This window comes from Anopheles ziemanni, chromosome 3, assembly GCF_943734765.1.
Source record: "Anopheles ziemanni chromosome 3, idAnoZiCoDA_A2_x.2, whole genome shotgun sequence".
NCBI lineage: Eukaryota > Metazoa > Arthropoda > Insecta > Diptera > Culicidae > Anopheles > Anopheles ziemanni.
In genome coordinates, this window is record NC_080706.1 from 10,799,608 (window position 1) to 10,817,351 (window position 17,744).

The 17,744-nt window shown below is 48.2% G+C and overlaps 1 protein-coding gene across 1 annotated transcript in view; it reads left to right on the plus strand.

Annotated features, from left to right (window-relative positions):
* Positions 1-14,686, plus strand: part of LOC131287982 (tyrosine-protein phosphatase vhp-1) — a 32,410-nt gene extending 17,724 nt beyond the window's left edge. Inside the window, exon 4 of the mRNA XM_058317077.1 lies at positions 13,191-14,686. Coding sequence (XP_058173060.1) covers positions 13,191-14,050 — 860 coding nt within the window. The 3' untranslated portion in view covers positions 14,051-14,686. The remainder of the gene's footprint in view (positions 1-13,190) is intronic.
* Positions 14,687-17,744: the final 3,058 nt, after the last annotated feature.

The following is a 17,744-nucleotide window of genomic DNA, read 5'->3' on the forward strand; positions in this document are numbered from 1 at the left end:
CAAAAGCGCGGTGTTGCTGCCCTCTCTGTTTGTTGATCACTCGATCACCATCCGAGCGGGTTCTGCCTGTATCTCGACTTACTATTTTGGGGATTGGTTCGCACCCTTCGTCGATCAATTGCCAGATCCGGTGCAACGGAGGCCCTTCGGAGGAGTTGGGTGAGTGCGGGACGAGGGGAGGAGAGATAAACAGGGTCGGTACTTGCTGCCCAACCAGCCACCGGCGGATGGCAGCTGAGTAAACGCCACTTTCAAACGATAACGTGAGCCGATCCGGAAGGGAAGGATTCATTCAGCCGGGCACCATTTGACGGCGTTGCTGACTGGTAAAAGGTTAGATAAATACCATCGGAAAGTGGTGCCTGGTGGAAATACATGAATGTTTAGCTTACAGGTCGTGTGGGGCGAAGAAGTTGCGGGAGGGGACACTGGTAAGAACGCACATATGAGACAAACAACCGATCTAACAGGCACAACATTACTTCGGATTTCGCCCGAACCTTCCTCCACGGCAAGTTCTCACACAGGGGTTGTGAATATTTACAGGACGAAATGTGCTGCCTGGCCATGCACCCTTCTTCCCCCCTTCACCTGTAATACCACCCCTAATAGAGACCATCCATTGGGAATCCCCGAGACGAAGAAATTTGTGTAACGAGTTTTGGGAAATTTTAAGAACCATTTCGACCTTCGCCGGGGATGGTTCAAAACCCGGACCGGAACGTCGGTACAACACCATCCCCCCTCCGGTCGGCTTAGCGCTAGTCTAAATATTTATCTTGAATTTATCTAAATTTGCCCGCTTTTCCCTTGGCCCATTGGAACCGTTTTTCGACGGGGATTTTCTTTAAACGCACCGTGCGCGGCCGTTTGTGGCACCCCTTGGGCAAAGTATTAAATATATGCAAAGCACTAAAGCACTGTGTCCCGGAGTTTACGGTCCGTGGGGAATGTGTGGCGTCTGCCTAATGTTTTGGGCAGGATTTGCTCTGCTGCGCACAAGGACACGCGCGTACATTAGAGGGGGGTGATGATGAAGGGTGGCGGTGGTACTTGTTTTTCCGCCTGCGGGTAACACTCGGGAAGCATGTGCTCCGTTGGCTACGGCTAGACTAGAGCTACCCTCTCGGGACCCTGGGGTAATTTGGATGCGTTAGAAGGATTTATATTTTCGTGTAAGTTACCGAAACACATTGTTTTTCCGTTTTTTTTTCCCTGGCCCGCCTGACGTCACGTTTGGGTTTCCACCAATCAGTTTTTAGCATTGAGCGTCCACTTTGAAAGTGATATCAATCAACGAGCTGGTGCGACTCACGTTAGAAGAGGCCATTTTTATGATGACCTCTGGTGTGGTGATGTTCTTTTGAGGTTAATTTTGGAAGCAATGTTGATAGCAGGTTTCCCTTTTTTCTTTCTCGCAAACAATCCTTGTCTAATCTCGGAGCAGTTTTGAGGAAGCCTCTAGATTTTGTTTTTAAAAATGTCATAGGTTTATCGTACCGAAAGGAGTCTTGTTTTCAAGTAGATTAAACACATCGTAGATTAGGAAGCAGCTCGAGACACCCGGTCTTCAGTTGGCCCCGAACCGCCATGATGTCATCTACGCCGCCCAACCCGGAGAGCTGCAGCAAATTATCAACCTCATAAATCCGATAACCGAGGAAAATGAGAATCAGGCTCAAGCAGGCAGCAGGCGAAAGCCATCCTTTGTGTCGCCCCAAGGTTTACTGCTTCCAGTGTCTTCCGACGACGACGACGACGACGACGTTGGCAAAAGGTTGCACTGTTGATAAGAAGCCACACAGCACAAACCAGCAAAGGCACATAGTAGCAGAGAGTGGTCGCAGGCGCGCAGGGCATGAAAATCGGAGCAACAATCGCTCGGCCCGGGCCCGACATGACTCACCTCGTTTGGCTCGCCCGTGTGTTTATATATACCGGGGCCGCGCGTCGTTATTCAATAGTGCCACCCTTCGCCACGGCTTGGGCGTGCGAGCGGATCGATAAGGGGACACACTGGGCCGAGCGATTGAAGGCTGGTGCTGATGATGGGGCAACGCTGTGAAAATAGAGAATCGATACGGCACCACAACCAGCGACAGCGACGACGACGACGACGACGTCTCTCGGGGTTTCTTGATGTCTTTTCAAGACACCACCGTCAGAGGGCAGAAGGATTGTTTTCTATTGTACAGCTTTTTATTTTAACTTGCCCAGTTCGGTCTGACGTGGGCAGGTTGTATTTTATCACCTCTCGGGGTGTTTTTTTTTTTTTTTGTTTCCTTTTTTCTTCTCGTTTTGTTTCTGCTACTCATCGTGCAAACGGAGGAAGGTGATAAAAAGAGAAGCAGTACCATTGCCAAGTAGAAGCATACCGAGGGTGGCTCGCGGGATCCGCGGAGGTGTCACGGTTGGTGTCATAACAGAAACACGGCTTCGAGGTACCGTGGACCGACCTGTGGTGGTAAAATGATAAGAACTATCAACCAACGACAACGACGACTTGAACGCTATAAACCCTTACGGTGACAAGAGCATCGGGTTCCGTTGCGCCGGGGGGGGAAAGAAGCAAAAGGAACGAGGCCCGTAGACTGTCCGTTCCACGATGGTGTACTAAAAATACTAACCACTCTAAATGGATTTATTGTGCCATCTCTTCGCCATGTTGCCCCGCAGCGCACGGCGAGCACTGCCTTCGCTTGGTCTGAGGTGTTTGGAACCCATTTGGAACCTGCAGTCTCAATTACCCGTCTTTAAAAAATGGATCGCAGGCGTCAAGTTGTCACAGGCGGGCGTTAGAAAAATGGTCTGCCCTGTACGAAGTACTGATGGTGTTTCGGTGCCGAGAAGTTGCACCTTTCAATGGAAGCCATTTGTTTGTAGGCCCGATGCGCCATCGAAAAAATGGGCAAACACCTACTTCACTTGACACAGGCCTTCGATCAATAATGAATCCTTTTATCGTCCCACATACACACACACAACTCTACTCACGTACGGAAGATAACACCGATGACAGCTGAGTGTCACAAGTACACAAGTTTCGCCTTCTTGCGCCATCGTAAACCCATGTCCCAAAGTCTGGCGCATTCTGTTGTCAAATGCATACGTCCCGATGTGTCAAAGCATCTTTCCCTTCTGACCACTTCTCTTCCCGCCATCGTAACCCATGTCCCAAAGTCTGGCGCATTCTGTTGTCAAATGCATACGTCCCGATGTGTCAAAGCATCTTTCCCTTCTGACCACTTCTCTTCCCATAGTGGTAGCGGTCAGTTTCCACCGGTCGGGGATGAGTGATGTCAAAACAACACACAGCCGATGGACCTTCCGCTTGTCTGTCCTCCTTCTGGGGGTGATGATTTTGTTATGTAAAGGCTCGCTGAAAGTGTTTGTAATATTTGTACACTTGCTCTCTGGGCTGCGCTGCATAAACAATGGTTCCACTGGTCGCTGTTGTTCACACGTCAGCGTCACTTGGTTGGCGCCTCGAGATTCGCTTCTCGTGTTTATCACTGCCGGTGTTTACCCTCCATCACAGTCCAAGGGCGCTCCCGCACAGCTTACCGACTGACATCCTGCGCGTCTTCCTGTTCCGGAACCTGGCATCCATCTACAAGCAGCAGCAGCACTACAGGGACAGATAACGACCGCATACTACATGCGTAAGCCGTTAATGACGACATGACGTCGTTTAGGTGGACAGTTCGGTATTGTGGAGTGTGTGAGAACCGTAGTCAAGCAGAGAAGTGTCCACCACTTCCTGCCTATCCATTAGTGCATGGGGAAATGGCAATGGAGCGAAAATTATTAATGATCCATTCGGTTATCGTCGACAGCCATCCCGCAGAGCCGCGCAGAGATCACCATCGGACTTTTCCTGTGGTCGCACGTGTCCCATTAACACGCCGGAAGCTGTGGCATTTATCGCTAAACGGGTGCCAACAGTCTTCAGGACTATCTCTCCCCACCCTCGATCGGAAGTTCCGAACGCCACGGCACGGCGAATGAAAGATGAGGGTGATAAAAAAATACGCTCTTCGATTCGATTAGAACCCAGAACCCGGTTGGTCAATGGCTACCCGCAACTCATTCATTCGCCCGTTAATTTACCCTCGGCCCATGGTGGTGTGCCGTTCCGGAAGGATCACGGCACACTTACCGATACTGTGGCTTCCGGCTGTAAGTTCCTCCCCTGCGCTTGCATACTGATATCCACCCCGACTCCGACGGAAGGGAACGGTGGTGGTGGTTAGAATAGAAAACTCTGCACTTCAGTACCAACTGTTCTGCGCTGGGAACGGAACGTCTGAATGGATGACTCATCGGTGGACGAAAATAGACGAATCGTTGTGGAGATGCTGGGAGTTTTTTTGTCATTACAGACGAAACTCTGCCGAAGGTATCGACGGCTTGCTGCTCGGATCATCCGGAAACGGTGTTTTTGTTTGCTGTGGTTTCGACGGTTGATGTTTGAATGAACTCGTCATCCCGCCGTACGGTCGGGGATTTCATTCCCTCTGGTTTTTGCTTATTTCTGTTCTATCTTTACCCTGCGAAGGGTAGCAAAAACCGGGTTCCGAACGAGCTGGGGTTGCGTACAACCCGCCCCGTCCGTCCGTCATTCCCTGCAGCAAACTGTTTGAATCGTTAATTAGATACCGGGACTTGGGATCTCTTGTAACGGCGGAAGGATTGGTTGTTCATTGTGTCGTAACCGGCTGGGGATTCCCTTCTGGATGTCTTGATGCTGATTTCATTTGCGTCAAAATTCGGCTACCCTCTCTTCAGCACACAACATCCTGTGATTTCATTGTACTTTGTTTTGCTCAAGTGCCGCCGTTCGAGAAGAGAGGAAGTTCTTTGGCGAAAAAATTCACTTGGAACAATCGGATTACAATTTGAGTGACGTGTTTTTGAGTCTCTCCTAGCGCTGCTGGTACAACTTCCTTTCCCCCAACGGAAGTGACAAGCGTTCAAGCATGCGCGACTACAATCTTGGCTGGGTCTGCTGTGTTGCCTATATACCTATTGCTCTCAGCTGGTTCCCGCCGGCCAAATCTGCACACATCAACTGCAGATGGTGCGTGCGGCACCCTTCGGTTTTTTTTCTTTCGATTTTTCCCCCGTCAACAACAGACCGCCACCCGATGTGACGGTCGGCTACTTTTCGGTCGCCGGAAAAAGGAGATCCAACCAAGACTTCGGAGGGCGGAAGCTCATAAACACGCGCACCCCTCCTCCCGCTTCGGAAAAACCGTCTGTTGCCAATGTTTTCAATTACCATTCTCTCGCATTGCCGGATAATTTAACTGCCTTCCCAAACCCGCCCTGCCCCTCCGTCATCCCAAAAATTACCAATGAATTTAACGATTCCTTCGCCTGTGCGGTTCCAGTTCCATTTCCCGTGCTAGGGTCCCCCTTGTTAGTTTGCCAGCGAACCATATGCGACCCTTGGACGGTGGTGTGGATGCTGGTGAAATGATGAGTAATACATGCGCTGGCAAGGCGAGGGTGGTTCGTGAATGTTTGGGATTTGGTGTTCGTCTTTTTCTTCTTTGTCTTTTCCCCCCCAACCCCTGGCCACTTGGAGTGGTTCTCTCATTAGCTCTTCCGCCGTTTAGCGATGGCGGATGGTGAGTAGCGGGGACGGTAAGTAGCGTTTAAACCGATTCCTTTTGTGCCGAACTGCTGGCCAAAGATCAAACAGTGCAGGGTCAGTCGTGTTGACTGGGAAGGCACGACTTTGTGGAGAAAGGCGCCGTCTGGTTGGGGGGGTAGAAAAGTAAAAAAAAACACAAAACAAAACACAGCTAAAAGAGGGTCACCAACACACCTCCCATCTCGTCGGTGTGGTGATGGTCACGATCAAGCAACAAAACGCGAAATCCCACGAAATGTGGCTGCAACGAACGTGAAGCAACCCAGGTGACTCATCTCGCAAAATCTTTCGAGCTCTCCTCTTTCTCTCTCACTCGCCCGCTCTATGGCTCGGCGATGACCTTTGCCTAATCGTGTGACGTCATGGCAAAGGCCGTTGCTGGGCAGCAACGCAAGCAATCCCACCGAGCCACAGGCGAGGGGGGGAGGGGAGGTATTGAAATCCAAGCGCTGCTGGAGCCTCGCGTCAACAAGGGGGCAACAACGCCAAAGAGAAGGGAACCCGCAAGTCCCCCAAACCGGTTCGACCGGAACACCCGTGAGCACAACACCACACAACACCCGACAGACACCGAGTTTCAGAGGCACGTTAGTTTACAAGAAGGCTTCATCTGCGGAGCCCTTTGGAATGGCAAGAAGGAGAGAGAAGCCCACCAACACCCGTCCGCCGTACGGCTGGAGAACGTGACTGAAAAACTGAACTCCTGGAAATGGACCAAACCGACGGGTCGGGCCGGGTGTGTAGTGGTTTCGCAAAGCGCCACCACTTTTCACCAACACGAAAGCGACCCATTTGTGGCCTGGTATTAGGAAAGAAGTCTCACAGGAAACCCGCGAGGAGGGACACGGAGGCAGCGTAGCGGTGGTGGAGCTTCTTTTCGCGGCACGAAAGTTGACCAACGGAGTTTGGAGAGCTCGGTCACGCGAGAAGAGACTTCCACATTCCACAACGGACGAGAGGGGTGGCGGCCTTTCGAGCAACCATTCGGTTTGGTAAACGGCTCCGTTCCGAGCCCGAAGGGAAATCTTGTCCGCTTCTTTTTGTTCGCCCGGTGCCGGGTTTGTGTGAAATCAAGACTGCTGAAGAAAAGTGATCAGCTGGAACTGGAAAGCGTCGAGTGGTACTCCTAATGTTGGCCATAATGTGTTTGTCAAGACATACAATATCTTCTTGTTTGGCTTGGGAAGGTCTTTACAGCAATGTCTGAATTCTTTCTCAGAATTCTGAACTTGATGTCTTAGAAATCAGCACTTACGAAGATTTCAAGAAACACTAAGATGTCCCTTACACATGCCAGGAACTCAGCGATTCGCTTTACTGGGAGCTCTAGCAATGTCCGGTAGTGCCATTAGACGCAATTTAGACGCTTTAGACATTCTCACGAATACTCCTAGGCTATTCTGAACAGAACCGAAACAACAGATTAGATATTCCTCCCACCCCGAACCATTACACCAATTTCGTAACTCGTAATGTCGGCACGGATCCCAATAACCATTTCTCAATCCTCCCGCTTTCCAAACCGAGCCGGCTTTCCCTTCTTGCCCTTCTATCAAGTGGCGAATTGGAAATTAGTGCAATCGTCAATCGTCGCCTGCGGGGCGTTAAATATCCTCATCCGATGCATGCATGTCCTCTCCTCGCTCGTCGCCGCTGGTGAGTGTTATTGAATTAAAGCATGAAGTTCATCTGGGCAAAGGCACACACCACAATTCTCCTTGCGATTTGGCGCAAAACAAACGGTTGGTTCCCCCCCCCCCCCCCCCCCCCCCGAGCATGGCCGTGCAGAAGATTAATGACCAAACGTCGCCGTCGTGCTGCCGACAGACGGACGGGGGGCGGCACCATCATGGGAAAAGCGGGTATCGGGTGGGAATAAAATAAAGTGCAACTATCATCACACTCCTATCGCAGGTCTCGATCGTGACGTCGTGTTCCAGAAACCGTCGGATCGCCGCATCCCTGTTGATGGATGATTAGGGACGTGCGCGCGCTGAAGTTTGCATTGGGAACTGTTCCTTCTTGCTGCTGCACCCTTCACGATGGAAGAACTTTGAAAGGAGGAACCCTAATCCACAATCACCTGCATTTCTTTTCCCCCTTTTTTTTCTTTGTCTCTGGTGGGGTGGTGCTGTGGTCCCGGGTATTGTGTAAATATGTACGCAACCACTTTCACATCTGCTGCTAATCGAGAAGAATTATTGTTTTACCAGTGTCGGCATGGCAGCAGGAAAAGAGCACCCAAGCATCGGACGTTAGATCCTCACCCCGAAACAGCTGCAGAATTGGTTCGCAATCCGAACCGAACGTCCTTGTAATCCTCCTACCTCTAAATACCCTTGCCAGCAGAATGGCAAGCATGCAAGGAATGTGTTTTATTACAATTCCGCTACCACCCACCGTTCCCCTACTCGGGTGGTTCGCGTGGCATATCCTATTTCTACACCACCTCCTTGCAATTTTGCTGAGCGATGGTTTATCCTCCTGAAAAATTCGCTTCCTACAAGCGGAAGCACGACTCCGACACGACCATTTTATAAATCATACCCCAAAAGGGAAACTCTTTGTATGTTATTGTTTATGAACTGAGCGAGGGGGAGCATATTTGTGTGTCATGGGATGGGTTTTCAGCACCACCACGTTGTGTACAGCACGTGTCGCCCTGAAAGGGCGGTTGCCTCGATATGGCGAAGCGCGGTTTCGCAGTCGTAAATAATGGAAAATTTTAAACACCACCCCACCTAATTTGAATGAATCAGTACTGCCGTCTCTCGTCGTCACTCGTCAAACTATAAATTAACTATCCATAATGGCGGAAGGAAGCTCAGCAAACACACGACTTGGATGCACTCGCTTTGCAGCATGCGGCATGGTTTCAAACTGTTTACATATACCACCCCATTCCCTCCCGTTGGATAAACACCGCGTAATAAAGGCCGCCCTTTTTTTTTGCATGTCAGGGGACAGAACGGCGCAGTTTTCCATTAACATCCGCGTGTTGCTCTTTGCTCGCTCTGAATCAGAGTTCCGTTCGCGGGATTATCCCGATGATGAATGAATCAATGGAGGGATTTTTGAATGACCCCACAACCACCACCGATGCGCCGTTATCTCCTGAGGAAGGGTCCGGCTCAGAGCACATCCAGGGAACTGTTTGTTGATGATCATCATCATCTCGCGGGTTGCGTCAGGACCCCATTGGATTGCTGTGGGAAGAAGATAGTAAAGTAAACGATGATCTCAACCATTCGGTTTGAAGTGCCATTTGGTTGCATTTCGATATGCACAAGATCTTGTTTAATTGAATTACATTAGCGCTTGATTGAAGTCCTCGGTATAGCTTTGTTGACGTTCAGCTCTTTGATAAGTTCCTAGCTCAAATCACGAAGTTCATCATATAGACATCTATCGGTTTTTGTTTAGGTTTTTTTTTTCAAAATTTCATTATGCAAATTTGGTTATATTTATTTTTAAATTTGTTGATTGTTCCCACCTCTGTATCTTTGCTTGTAAAACACATCCTCAATGCCAATGCTTCATACAGTAAACAAAGACATTAAAAAAAAAACAGGCAAAACATCGAAATTGATCTTTCACGAGTTTCCGAAAGCACTCTTGAGACACGGAATAAAAGGCTCTTCAATCTGTTTTACGACACCTCTCGACAACCAAACGCACACACACACACAAACACGCGAATGAACGCCCGATCGTACGTGATCGTATTTCGAGAGGGTGTATTTTGTCATCCCTTATCCTCCATTATTGTTGCTCGCTGTGCTGTGGTGTGTGGTTTGTGTGGTTAGGTTTTTTTTACCTTTTTTTCCAATTCGATTTAGCTTGTCGTTAATCCCCCCCCCCCCCCCATTCGCATCCCATTTCCCTCCACACTTGAGAAACGCAAACGCGTGCGGATGGTACAACACCCCGTATGTATGAGTCATCGCGATTGACAATTCTGGTGTTGTCTTTTCTCTCCCCCTTCCCTTCCCTCGCCCCGTCACCCCTGTACCAAGGGGGCTGCCATTTTTGGGCGGTACCACCCACCCACCCAACAGACAAAAAGAGAGGAAAAAATACCAAAAAAAAACACCGGCACAACATGGGGGTTGATCCAAGGTCACCTGAAGCTGCTGTGTCCATCCTCCCCTTCGCCCCCTCCCTTTCCTCACACGCTGATACAATGATGAGCACGTTCTCCGGCACCCGGAGGCGGGGGGCAAGGGGAGGCAGATGATGGGCACTTAAAAGATGATCATTCTTCCATCCGACCGGCCGGTTTTGGCGAGAGTGGTCGCGCAAGCAAGGAGGTCGGCCTTTTTAACGGGGTTTGTGACCCGCGAAATCGAACCGTGTGTGTGTGTGTGTGTGCCCGCCTTACATCGATGACATAAGAAACGATGATGCTATTGTTGTGTGGCAGTCTTTGTGGAAATTCGATCTCTCCGCGACCGTGTCTCGCCGTTGGTCGATGATGTCAGCTACCCCGCCGTGTGGGCCCCCTCCGCTGTTTTGGACTTGTGTCCACCTCGGGAATGATGAGAAAGATTGGTTGATTAATTGATTACTAATTCGCATTACTGGAGATGAAGACACCGCACGTGGGTCACGTGATGCGCAGCAAATTCTACGTCCCCGGGAGGAGTCGTCCAGTGTTCCCTCCTCGGACCTGGCGCCACGCTGGCAAGCGCGGAGTGCAGTCCTTCGTCCTGCTGCGCCCAAAAGCCGCCACCATGACTCATCGCGCGCCATTATCCTTGTGCGCCGTCGGCCGGAGCCTGGCAGGAAGCTGTGTGCTGCGATGAGTCACGCGTCCAACGCGGCGGGATGTTTTACTCCCCGTCTCGTTTTAAGGGGTTTTTAAACTTGCAGCACAGACGGCGTCTTCGGTTACGGCGGAGATCCTGAACCTCTAAAAAGTGCACCCCGAAGCGGAGACAGTGGGGGAAAGAAAGGACCGAAGTCCTGCCCGCAACAGGAAGGAGATGTGCGTAATGCATCTCCTGGTTTCTTTTTTGTTATTTTAACTTTCCCCCTGCCAGTCACAGGACTCTTCGCCTGAGTTCTTATTTGTGTAATGGATATCACATTCGTCGTCGTTGGTTGTTAGATTAGAAAGCATTGATTTCCCTCGCCCTTTTCGTCGGAGCCTGTGGGATTTCCGTTTTTCCTGCCTGTTCTGCTCGAGTTTTCGGGCGCAAGGATCAAATATCCCCGCCCGGATGAGTGCAGGATGAGTTGTTTCTGCTCTACGCCGTAACGCTCCCGACGGCTATGACTAATTCTGATTAGTTTTTAATTCATCCATCAAACCGGGAGGAATCTATTATTCATTATTCCTACCCTTTTCACAAATCCCCGGAACTCCGCTTTCAATTTCTTTACCAGGGAGTACGTCATCGAGGTCGGGTCTGCAAAAGGGTTTTTTTTCTTTAGAAATGGATGTTTTGTTGCGCTTAACGTTTTGCAATCCCGCGTAATTTGAGAAATTGAAGCTAGATCAAACGACAACGCTAAACCGTCGTTTGAGGTTTAAAGTATTGTGGGAGCTGGTTCACAAACCTAAACTCTATGCTTGTAGTTTGAGAGTCCAGAAACCAGTTAGGGAATGGCATTATGAATCGACATGCTTTCTACGAATCACCCGTTCCAATGATGTTGGTTAAGTTTATGCTAAAATCTAAATTTAGGACCCTTTCAAAGCATCATCGCGTTAATGAAACGAAGAAACCCATTATGCAAGCAGGAAGTGCGTGCAGATGCGTGTGGATGCTGTTGGGCTGGGTTCTTGAATTTCCCTGCCCATCCCTCACACCTCAGTTCCAGCTGCCACCCTTCCCTCTACTCCCACGTGCGTGCGACGCATGTTTATGACTCATGGTCTAGAAATAAAACTCCTCGACCGGATGGCAGGAAGCTAGTAAGGGAAGGAAAGGAAGCGCAAGAAAGACACACGCCTGGAAGGGCGCGTGTTTCGGGTGCATTTTCGTTCGTACACAAGAAGGGGGCGCGGGGAAATTCGTGTAGATAAACAATGTTCCATCCAAGATGATGCACCCCTTTTGCGCGCCCTACAACAACTTTCAATTGCAACTATTGCGTTGTACTGAATGTTAGTTCGGTTGTTGGTTTTTTTTCCTACACTCTTCCGTCGCTCGCTTCCGGTTTACAACACGTTGTTATTTTGACTCATCGATCCAAAAACAAAACCGACTAAGGATGGAGGAGTTTCAAAAACATAAGTCACGAGGAGAGAGTGGCTAACTGTTTTTACAATAATTTATTTTGTGAAAGAAAAATATCAAAAATTTTGGAAAAACAAAATCTAAAACTGACCCCGAAAAGCGTTCCGCACTTTAAAACGTAACGCTCCCGAAGGTCTGTGCTTTTCACTAAACATTTTTAAACAACACTTTCCACTGTTACACACAGGCCCAGACGGTTCTCTCTGTTGAAACGGTGTGTCGTTAATCAACACAAACGGCGTCGAACGCCGATGAAACAATCGTTTGTCTTACATGCGTTGTTTCTTGAGGGCTGTTGTTCTGTTTTGCCTGTGTTTTTTTTTGTTTTTAGCCAAACCATTTTCACCCGCTCCAATGGCGTTCTTATTATTTGGAATTCAATCGACAAAATAAAACGGTGGCCAACAAAACATTAAAAACGAACCAATCGACGTCCTTCTCGCGACATTAAATTTACGAAACCGACGGTAACCGACGGCCGGCGCAGTTGCACCCAAAAGGAGGAGCGGTCGTGCGTGAACTACGTGCGACTTAGGTCTTCCGGTGAACGGTTGGCCGCGAGCCGTACTCTGCTCGCTTGCATCGACGACCGCTGCGAGGGGCGAGGCGCGGGACGCAATCGTGTATGACTCATACTTTCACCGACGACCCCTCCGCCGCCGTTGTGCCATCGGAGGGTTAAAAATACGGCCATAATGTTCGTTGCATCTCGCACACACACACACACACACACCCCTATCACCATCTCGCCGTACGGCGTTTGTAAAATCAAATCTCGCTTTTCCCGCTTCGTTTGAAGGGAGGGGAGAGGGGGAGATCGCAAAAACAAACAATGAACGGACTGACGAACCACCGGAAGTCAAGATAGCTCCGAAAGAACTTTGTTTAGAGTGGGCCCAGGATTACGACATAAATCCGGTGACGATTTTTCCAACACGTTGACCCCACTTTCCGCACAGGAAAATCACATCACACGCAGCTGCTTTTCCTTTAGCGTAAGGAAAGTAGAGAATCGTGTTTCAACAACGTACCGGATCGATTACCGGATGGTAATCCTTTTTTTCCGTAAGGGCGTAATTTAACGGCTATGTGACTTTAGTTCCTTATCACGGCACCCCCGGGAGAGTAGAGGGATTTTCTTTCCCTTTGGTTGTGATTATGTTGTTGCTTCGTCCCCTCCGAAAAGGTTTTGGTTGACTTTCCTTTTTCACTGAAAAAGAATCCCGTTCGATCGATCACTAATGGTTTTTTCTTTCTTGTTCTCTCTTTCTCTTCCGTTGCCACAGAGGAAGCCCGGAAAAAGGGATCGACCGTGCTGCTGCACTGCCAGGCTGGCATCAGCCGCAGCGCCACCATCGCCATTGCGTACGTGATGCGCTACAAGGGCCTGTCGCTGCTGGAGGCGTACAAGCTGGTGAAGTTGGCGCGCCCGATCATTTCGCCAAACCTGAACTTCATGGGCCAGCTGCTGGAGCTCGAGCAGAACCTGATAGCGGACGGCAAGCTGGAACCGCCGCCACCGTCGCCCTCGCCCATCATGGCCCCGACCGGCCAGCCGCCCTTCTTCCTGATCGACAACTGCACCAAGTACAACCCGCTCGCGGAGGAGATGGTGGCCACCCGGCGCCAGCAGCGGCCCGCCAGCACCGACGATGACGACGTGGTCGCCATGGAGTGCGTGGACGAGGGCGACGATAAGCTGGACGAGGACGCCGACTGCCAGAACAACAACCGCGACAGTGGCTGCAGCGTGGCGAGCAGTAGTAGCGCGACCAGCACCAGCTCCTACTCGTCCAGCGCGTCCTGCGGCTCCTCGTCATCGTCGTCGATGGCGGGCGTCTTCCGCGCGTCCAGCGTACTCAACGGCGTCCGGTTTCCGCCGCCACGGTTAACGCTAAAGCTGCCGACTACGCCGATCTCGCCACCGTCGTCCCCTTCGTCGCTGTCGTCGCCGTCGTCGCTCTCGAACGCCTCCGGTTCGTCCTCGTCGACGCCCTCGCCCACCCTTGCCATCCATACACCGGCCATCGGTGGCCGGAAACCATCCTTCACCGGCATTCGCCCCTCGAGCCTGACGGCGGTGGCGACCACGGCAGCCAACAACGCCATCGCCAGCGATCGCCGCAACGCGAACGCATCCTCCTGATCGAGGAACCGGCAACGCACGATACGAAAGCGGCGCAAACGGCGGCAACGGCGGCAACGACGGCAACAACGGCGCCATCAACGACGACGACGACATCGATGACGCAACGACGTGTCCTTACCTCGCGCCGGAAGTGGAAGTAAACGCAACCCAGCCCAGCGTCGTGCTGAACGTACCAGCAAAAAGCCTTCGAAAACACACACACACCCGCACACACAAAGTCACACGTTTGGCCGCGCGTATGAAAGCCTAGCCGGCGCGTGTACAGTAGCACAATTTTCCCATTTGGATCATATATAGTCGGAGGCGCGTGTGCATTCAACTTCACAATACGTTGATGGTGTCCAGCGTTCTTCGATCATCTGTAAATAATGTCACATTTGGTCGTTTTTCTTTCCCATTGTACTATATCGCGTAGGAATCCCTAAACCCTTCATACTTGATAGAAACGCGGCCATCGGGCCATCGAAGGACCCAACACCCACGGCATCCTGCGTTGTTTGTTCTAGGCTCCAGTAGCAGTTTTTAAGGCGTTTTCGTTTTACTTAGTATTTTACTTTGCCTTGAAGCAGGGGCGACTTCCACAGCAAGCTGGAATCCCATTTTTTCGCGGCCTCTCCTGCACGCGTGTGTGTCGTTTAGGTATTTAAGGTTGCATTGCCAGGTAGTGGGGGAAAAAAGGCAAAAGATACAATTTAAACCAAGCCATATCATGTTTGCGGCGTTCCAAAACGGCTGCTCGCTAATTTCATGATGATAAGAATTAGAGAGCGAACCAAGGCAGGATAGGTGGCATTAGGAGGACGGATGTGGGTCTTGATTGTAGCTAAAACCACCCGTTTTATCGTCCAATCTTCTACCTTTCGCCACTCTCTTACTCCTTCCCTGTGAGAAACCAGGCCACTTTTCTATACTGTAGAAACTCGCGTGTCATCTAGCAGGAAGTATCGGTCATTACCGTGTTTTGCGTGTGTGTGTGTTTGCGTATGCGTGTGTGTGTTTGAGAGATAAAAGGACATACATATAAAGAAAGAGATAGATATAGAGTGCAAGAGAGAGAGAGAGCAACTTCCCCGTGTCAGATGCATTTAACTAACAGAACGCAAGAAGAACGGTGTTAACTCCATCAAGCGTGTCGATCACTCGATCAGAAGAAGCTGGTGCATCTGCAGATTTTGTCGGCGGTAATCTTCGAGCGTGATTCGAGCAAAGTCAAATATGAGGAAATTAAACTTAAGGATTCGAAACAAAAAGCTATAAACTAAAAATAACGCACTCTCAAACAGTACACACGAAGAATGTGTTGTCGTGGATTGGACAATAGATAGATTATGTAGCGTAGCTGGATTGAATTGATTGCAACGGAACGTAAAACAAACAGACACATTCATACACTTACACAAACACACATAAACACATACACACATCCAAGGATAAAAAATAGATGTAATATGAAACAACAATTGTAATATAAAAAAGCGTACCTTAAACATAGACCTAGAGTTACTGAGTTTGAACCCAAACGAGTGTGTGCGATAAGTTAAATTCAAGCGGTCAGAAGAACAAACTAATGGTTAAAGAGTGGAAACAGCAAGTCAAGTCCTCGGATTGGACGGCCACCCTTGGAGGAAAAGGGGGAGAGACATTCAACCGGAATTTTAAGATGAAGCGTGAAAGAGCTGTGGAGAAGTGGACAAGTGTTCGCAAACCTATGATGGATGATGTGCACATTTTGGTGTTTCGTGTGATTTTTTTTTATTTTTTCCTCCGGTTCTTCAAGATAGATGCAAGATAAGATAAGAAGCGGGAAGAAATTCGTAAAAAAAAATTGGCAAACAAAAACACCAAACAAGTCGCGATCAAATTGCGACTGCTCTCGGAACATTGGTACTGAAACTACGATAAGATGGAAACAAACAAACAAACAAATAAGCAAAAACCAACCTATCAAAATGGAATTTAATTACTGCGGTTTCTCCTCCCTCACCCCCCCCGCTTTGGGTACGGCTAAGACCAGAAAGTTATTAGTCTTAAAAGTTCCAACAAAAACCAAATGCTAGTCTTATTTGTTAAGTAATCCGCAGAGGAGCAAACCGAGCGACAGTTTAGTGCGGCAGTGTGTATCAAAAATAATTGTAAAGATTATTATTATTATTAATATTATTATTATTATTGCTACAATTATTACATTTGATAGTAAGCAAGTGAGCGCGAGCGAAGCAGATGAAAACAGAAACACAATTATAGTGGAAATAAATAAAAATGCAAAACAAACATGTCATTTGAAACAAAACCACCTCTTTAATGTATTTTGGAGATAATAAATTCCGAAAAGGGGCACGCCATTGTTTAAGTATAATAGGTTTCCTAAACGTAATTTTTTTAAATAATAAATAATGATAACAATAGGTACAATATTATGCGAAATATTACCCTACATTCACGGAAATATTGCTTTTTTTCATGCTATACTTCGAAGCAGTTTTTTGTTTTACTATTGAAAGGAAAAAACGATATTAAACTAAACTACTTTTCAATAAAAATAAGTAGCATTTATCAAAAAATATTTACATCTTATATTTTATTACAATTTATACCAGCAATATAAATGAATCACTCTGTAGCCAAGTGCACTTGGTAAGATTCACACTTCACCATGATAGTTCAAAATACAATTGTGAAATTTTTAACTACAGACCGATGGAGAACCTAAGATTGCCGTAATGATTAGTCACCGCGCAGCAGGTTCTCTGCAGTAAACAGAACAGCTTGAAACAAAGCAACACTGTTCCGCAAACGCAAACAATTACGCGATACATTTTGGCCTATCTTATCGGTGAACGGAGGAAAATAATCGATAGCAGTGAATGCTGATGATAGAAAAGCTACTCTACTGGCAATATAGCACCAGACATAACGTTGTAAAATTATGGAATTCCCGCGAGTAACGTTTCTTCTTCCTAAAACATGCCTCATTTCATCAATTGGTTATGTATTTTGTTCATTAACTTGTGCATACAACGTAACTACAACGGTCAACTGCTGTCTTTTCTCAAAGTGAAATTCCATGTGGGATAGTAAAATTCAACTGTTTAAGACACTCTCTTTGATTAAAAAAATATAATATAAAGAACTTACCCTTCCTAAGGTTCAAACTGCAGATTCAACAAACCCGATTAACCGTCAATAACTATTTTTTTAAAAGTATCACATGTGCTTCCAACCCATCGGCTAGTATACGAACACCGAATGTTGCTAGTCGAAGGGAAAGTAAAACGTCAAACGTATTTGTTTTCATTGCAAGATTGCTGTTCTGGCTGTTTTAACTATTCCCATTGATTAAATCAACAATTTTAAAATCTATTAACTAGTGTGAAAAAAGCGAAGGTATATGACATCTTTGTACCGCACAAATAAGGCATGTTTATAGGAATAATTGCCAAAAACACAATGTTTGTACAGTCTCGTGCAGCCATGCCGGCCAATGTTTTGATGTCGTAATCGTTAACCCTTGAGGCATGTGTCTCGCCGGCAAGAAGCATACTTTTAAGTGGAGGCCAAATGTAAAATTGCCATAAATCGTTAAAAGTTTGATGTGTTGTATTTGGAGATCATATTAGTTTCAATCATCGAACGTGTATTGTGTGCCATTTCCACGGCCCCATGGGACGTGCATAATAATAACATTATCATT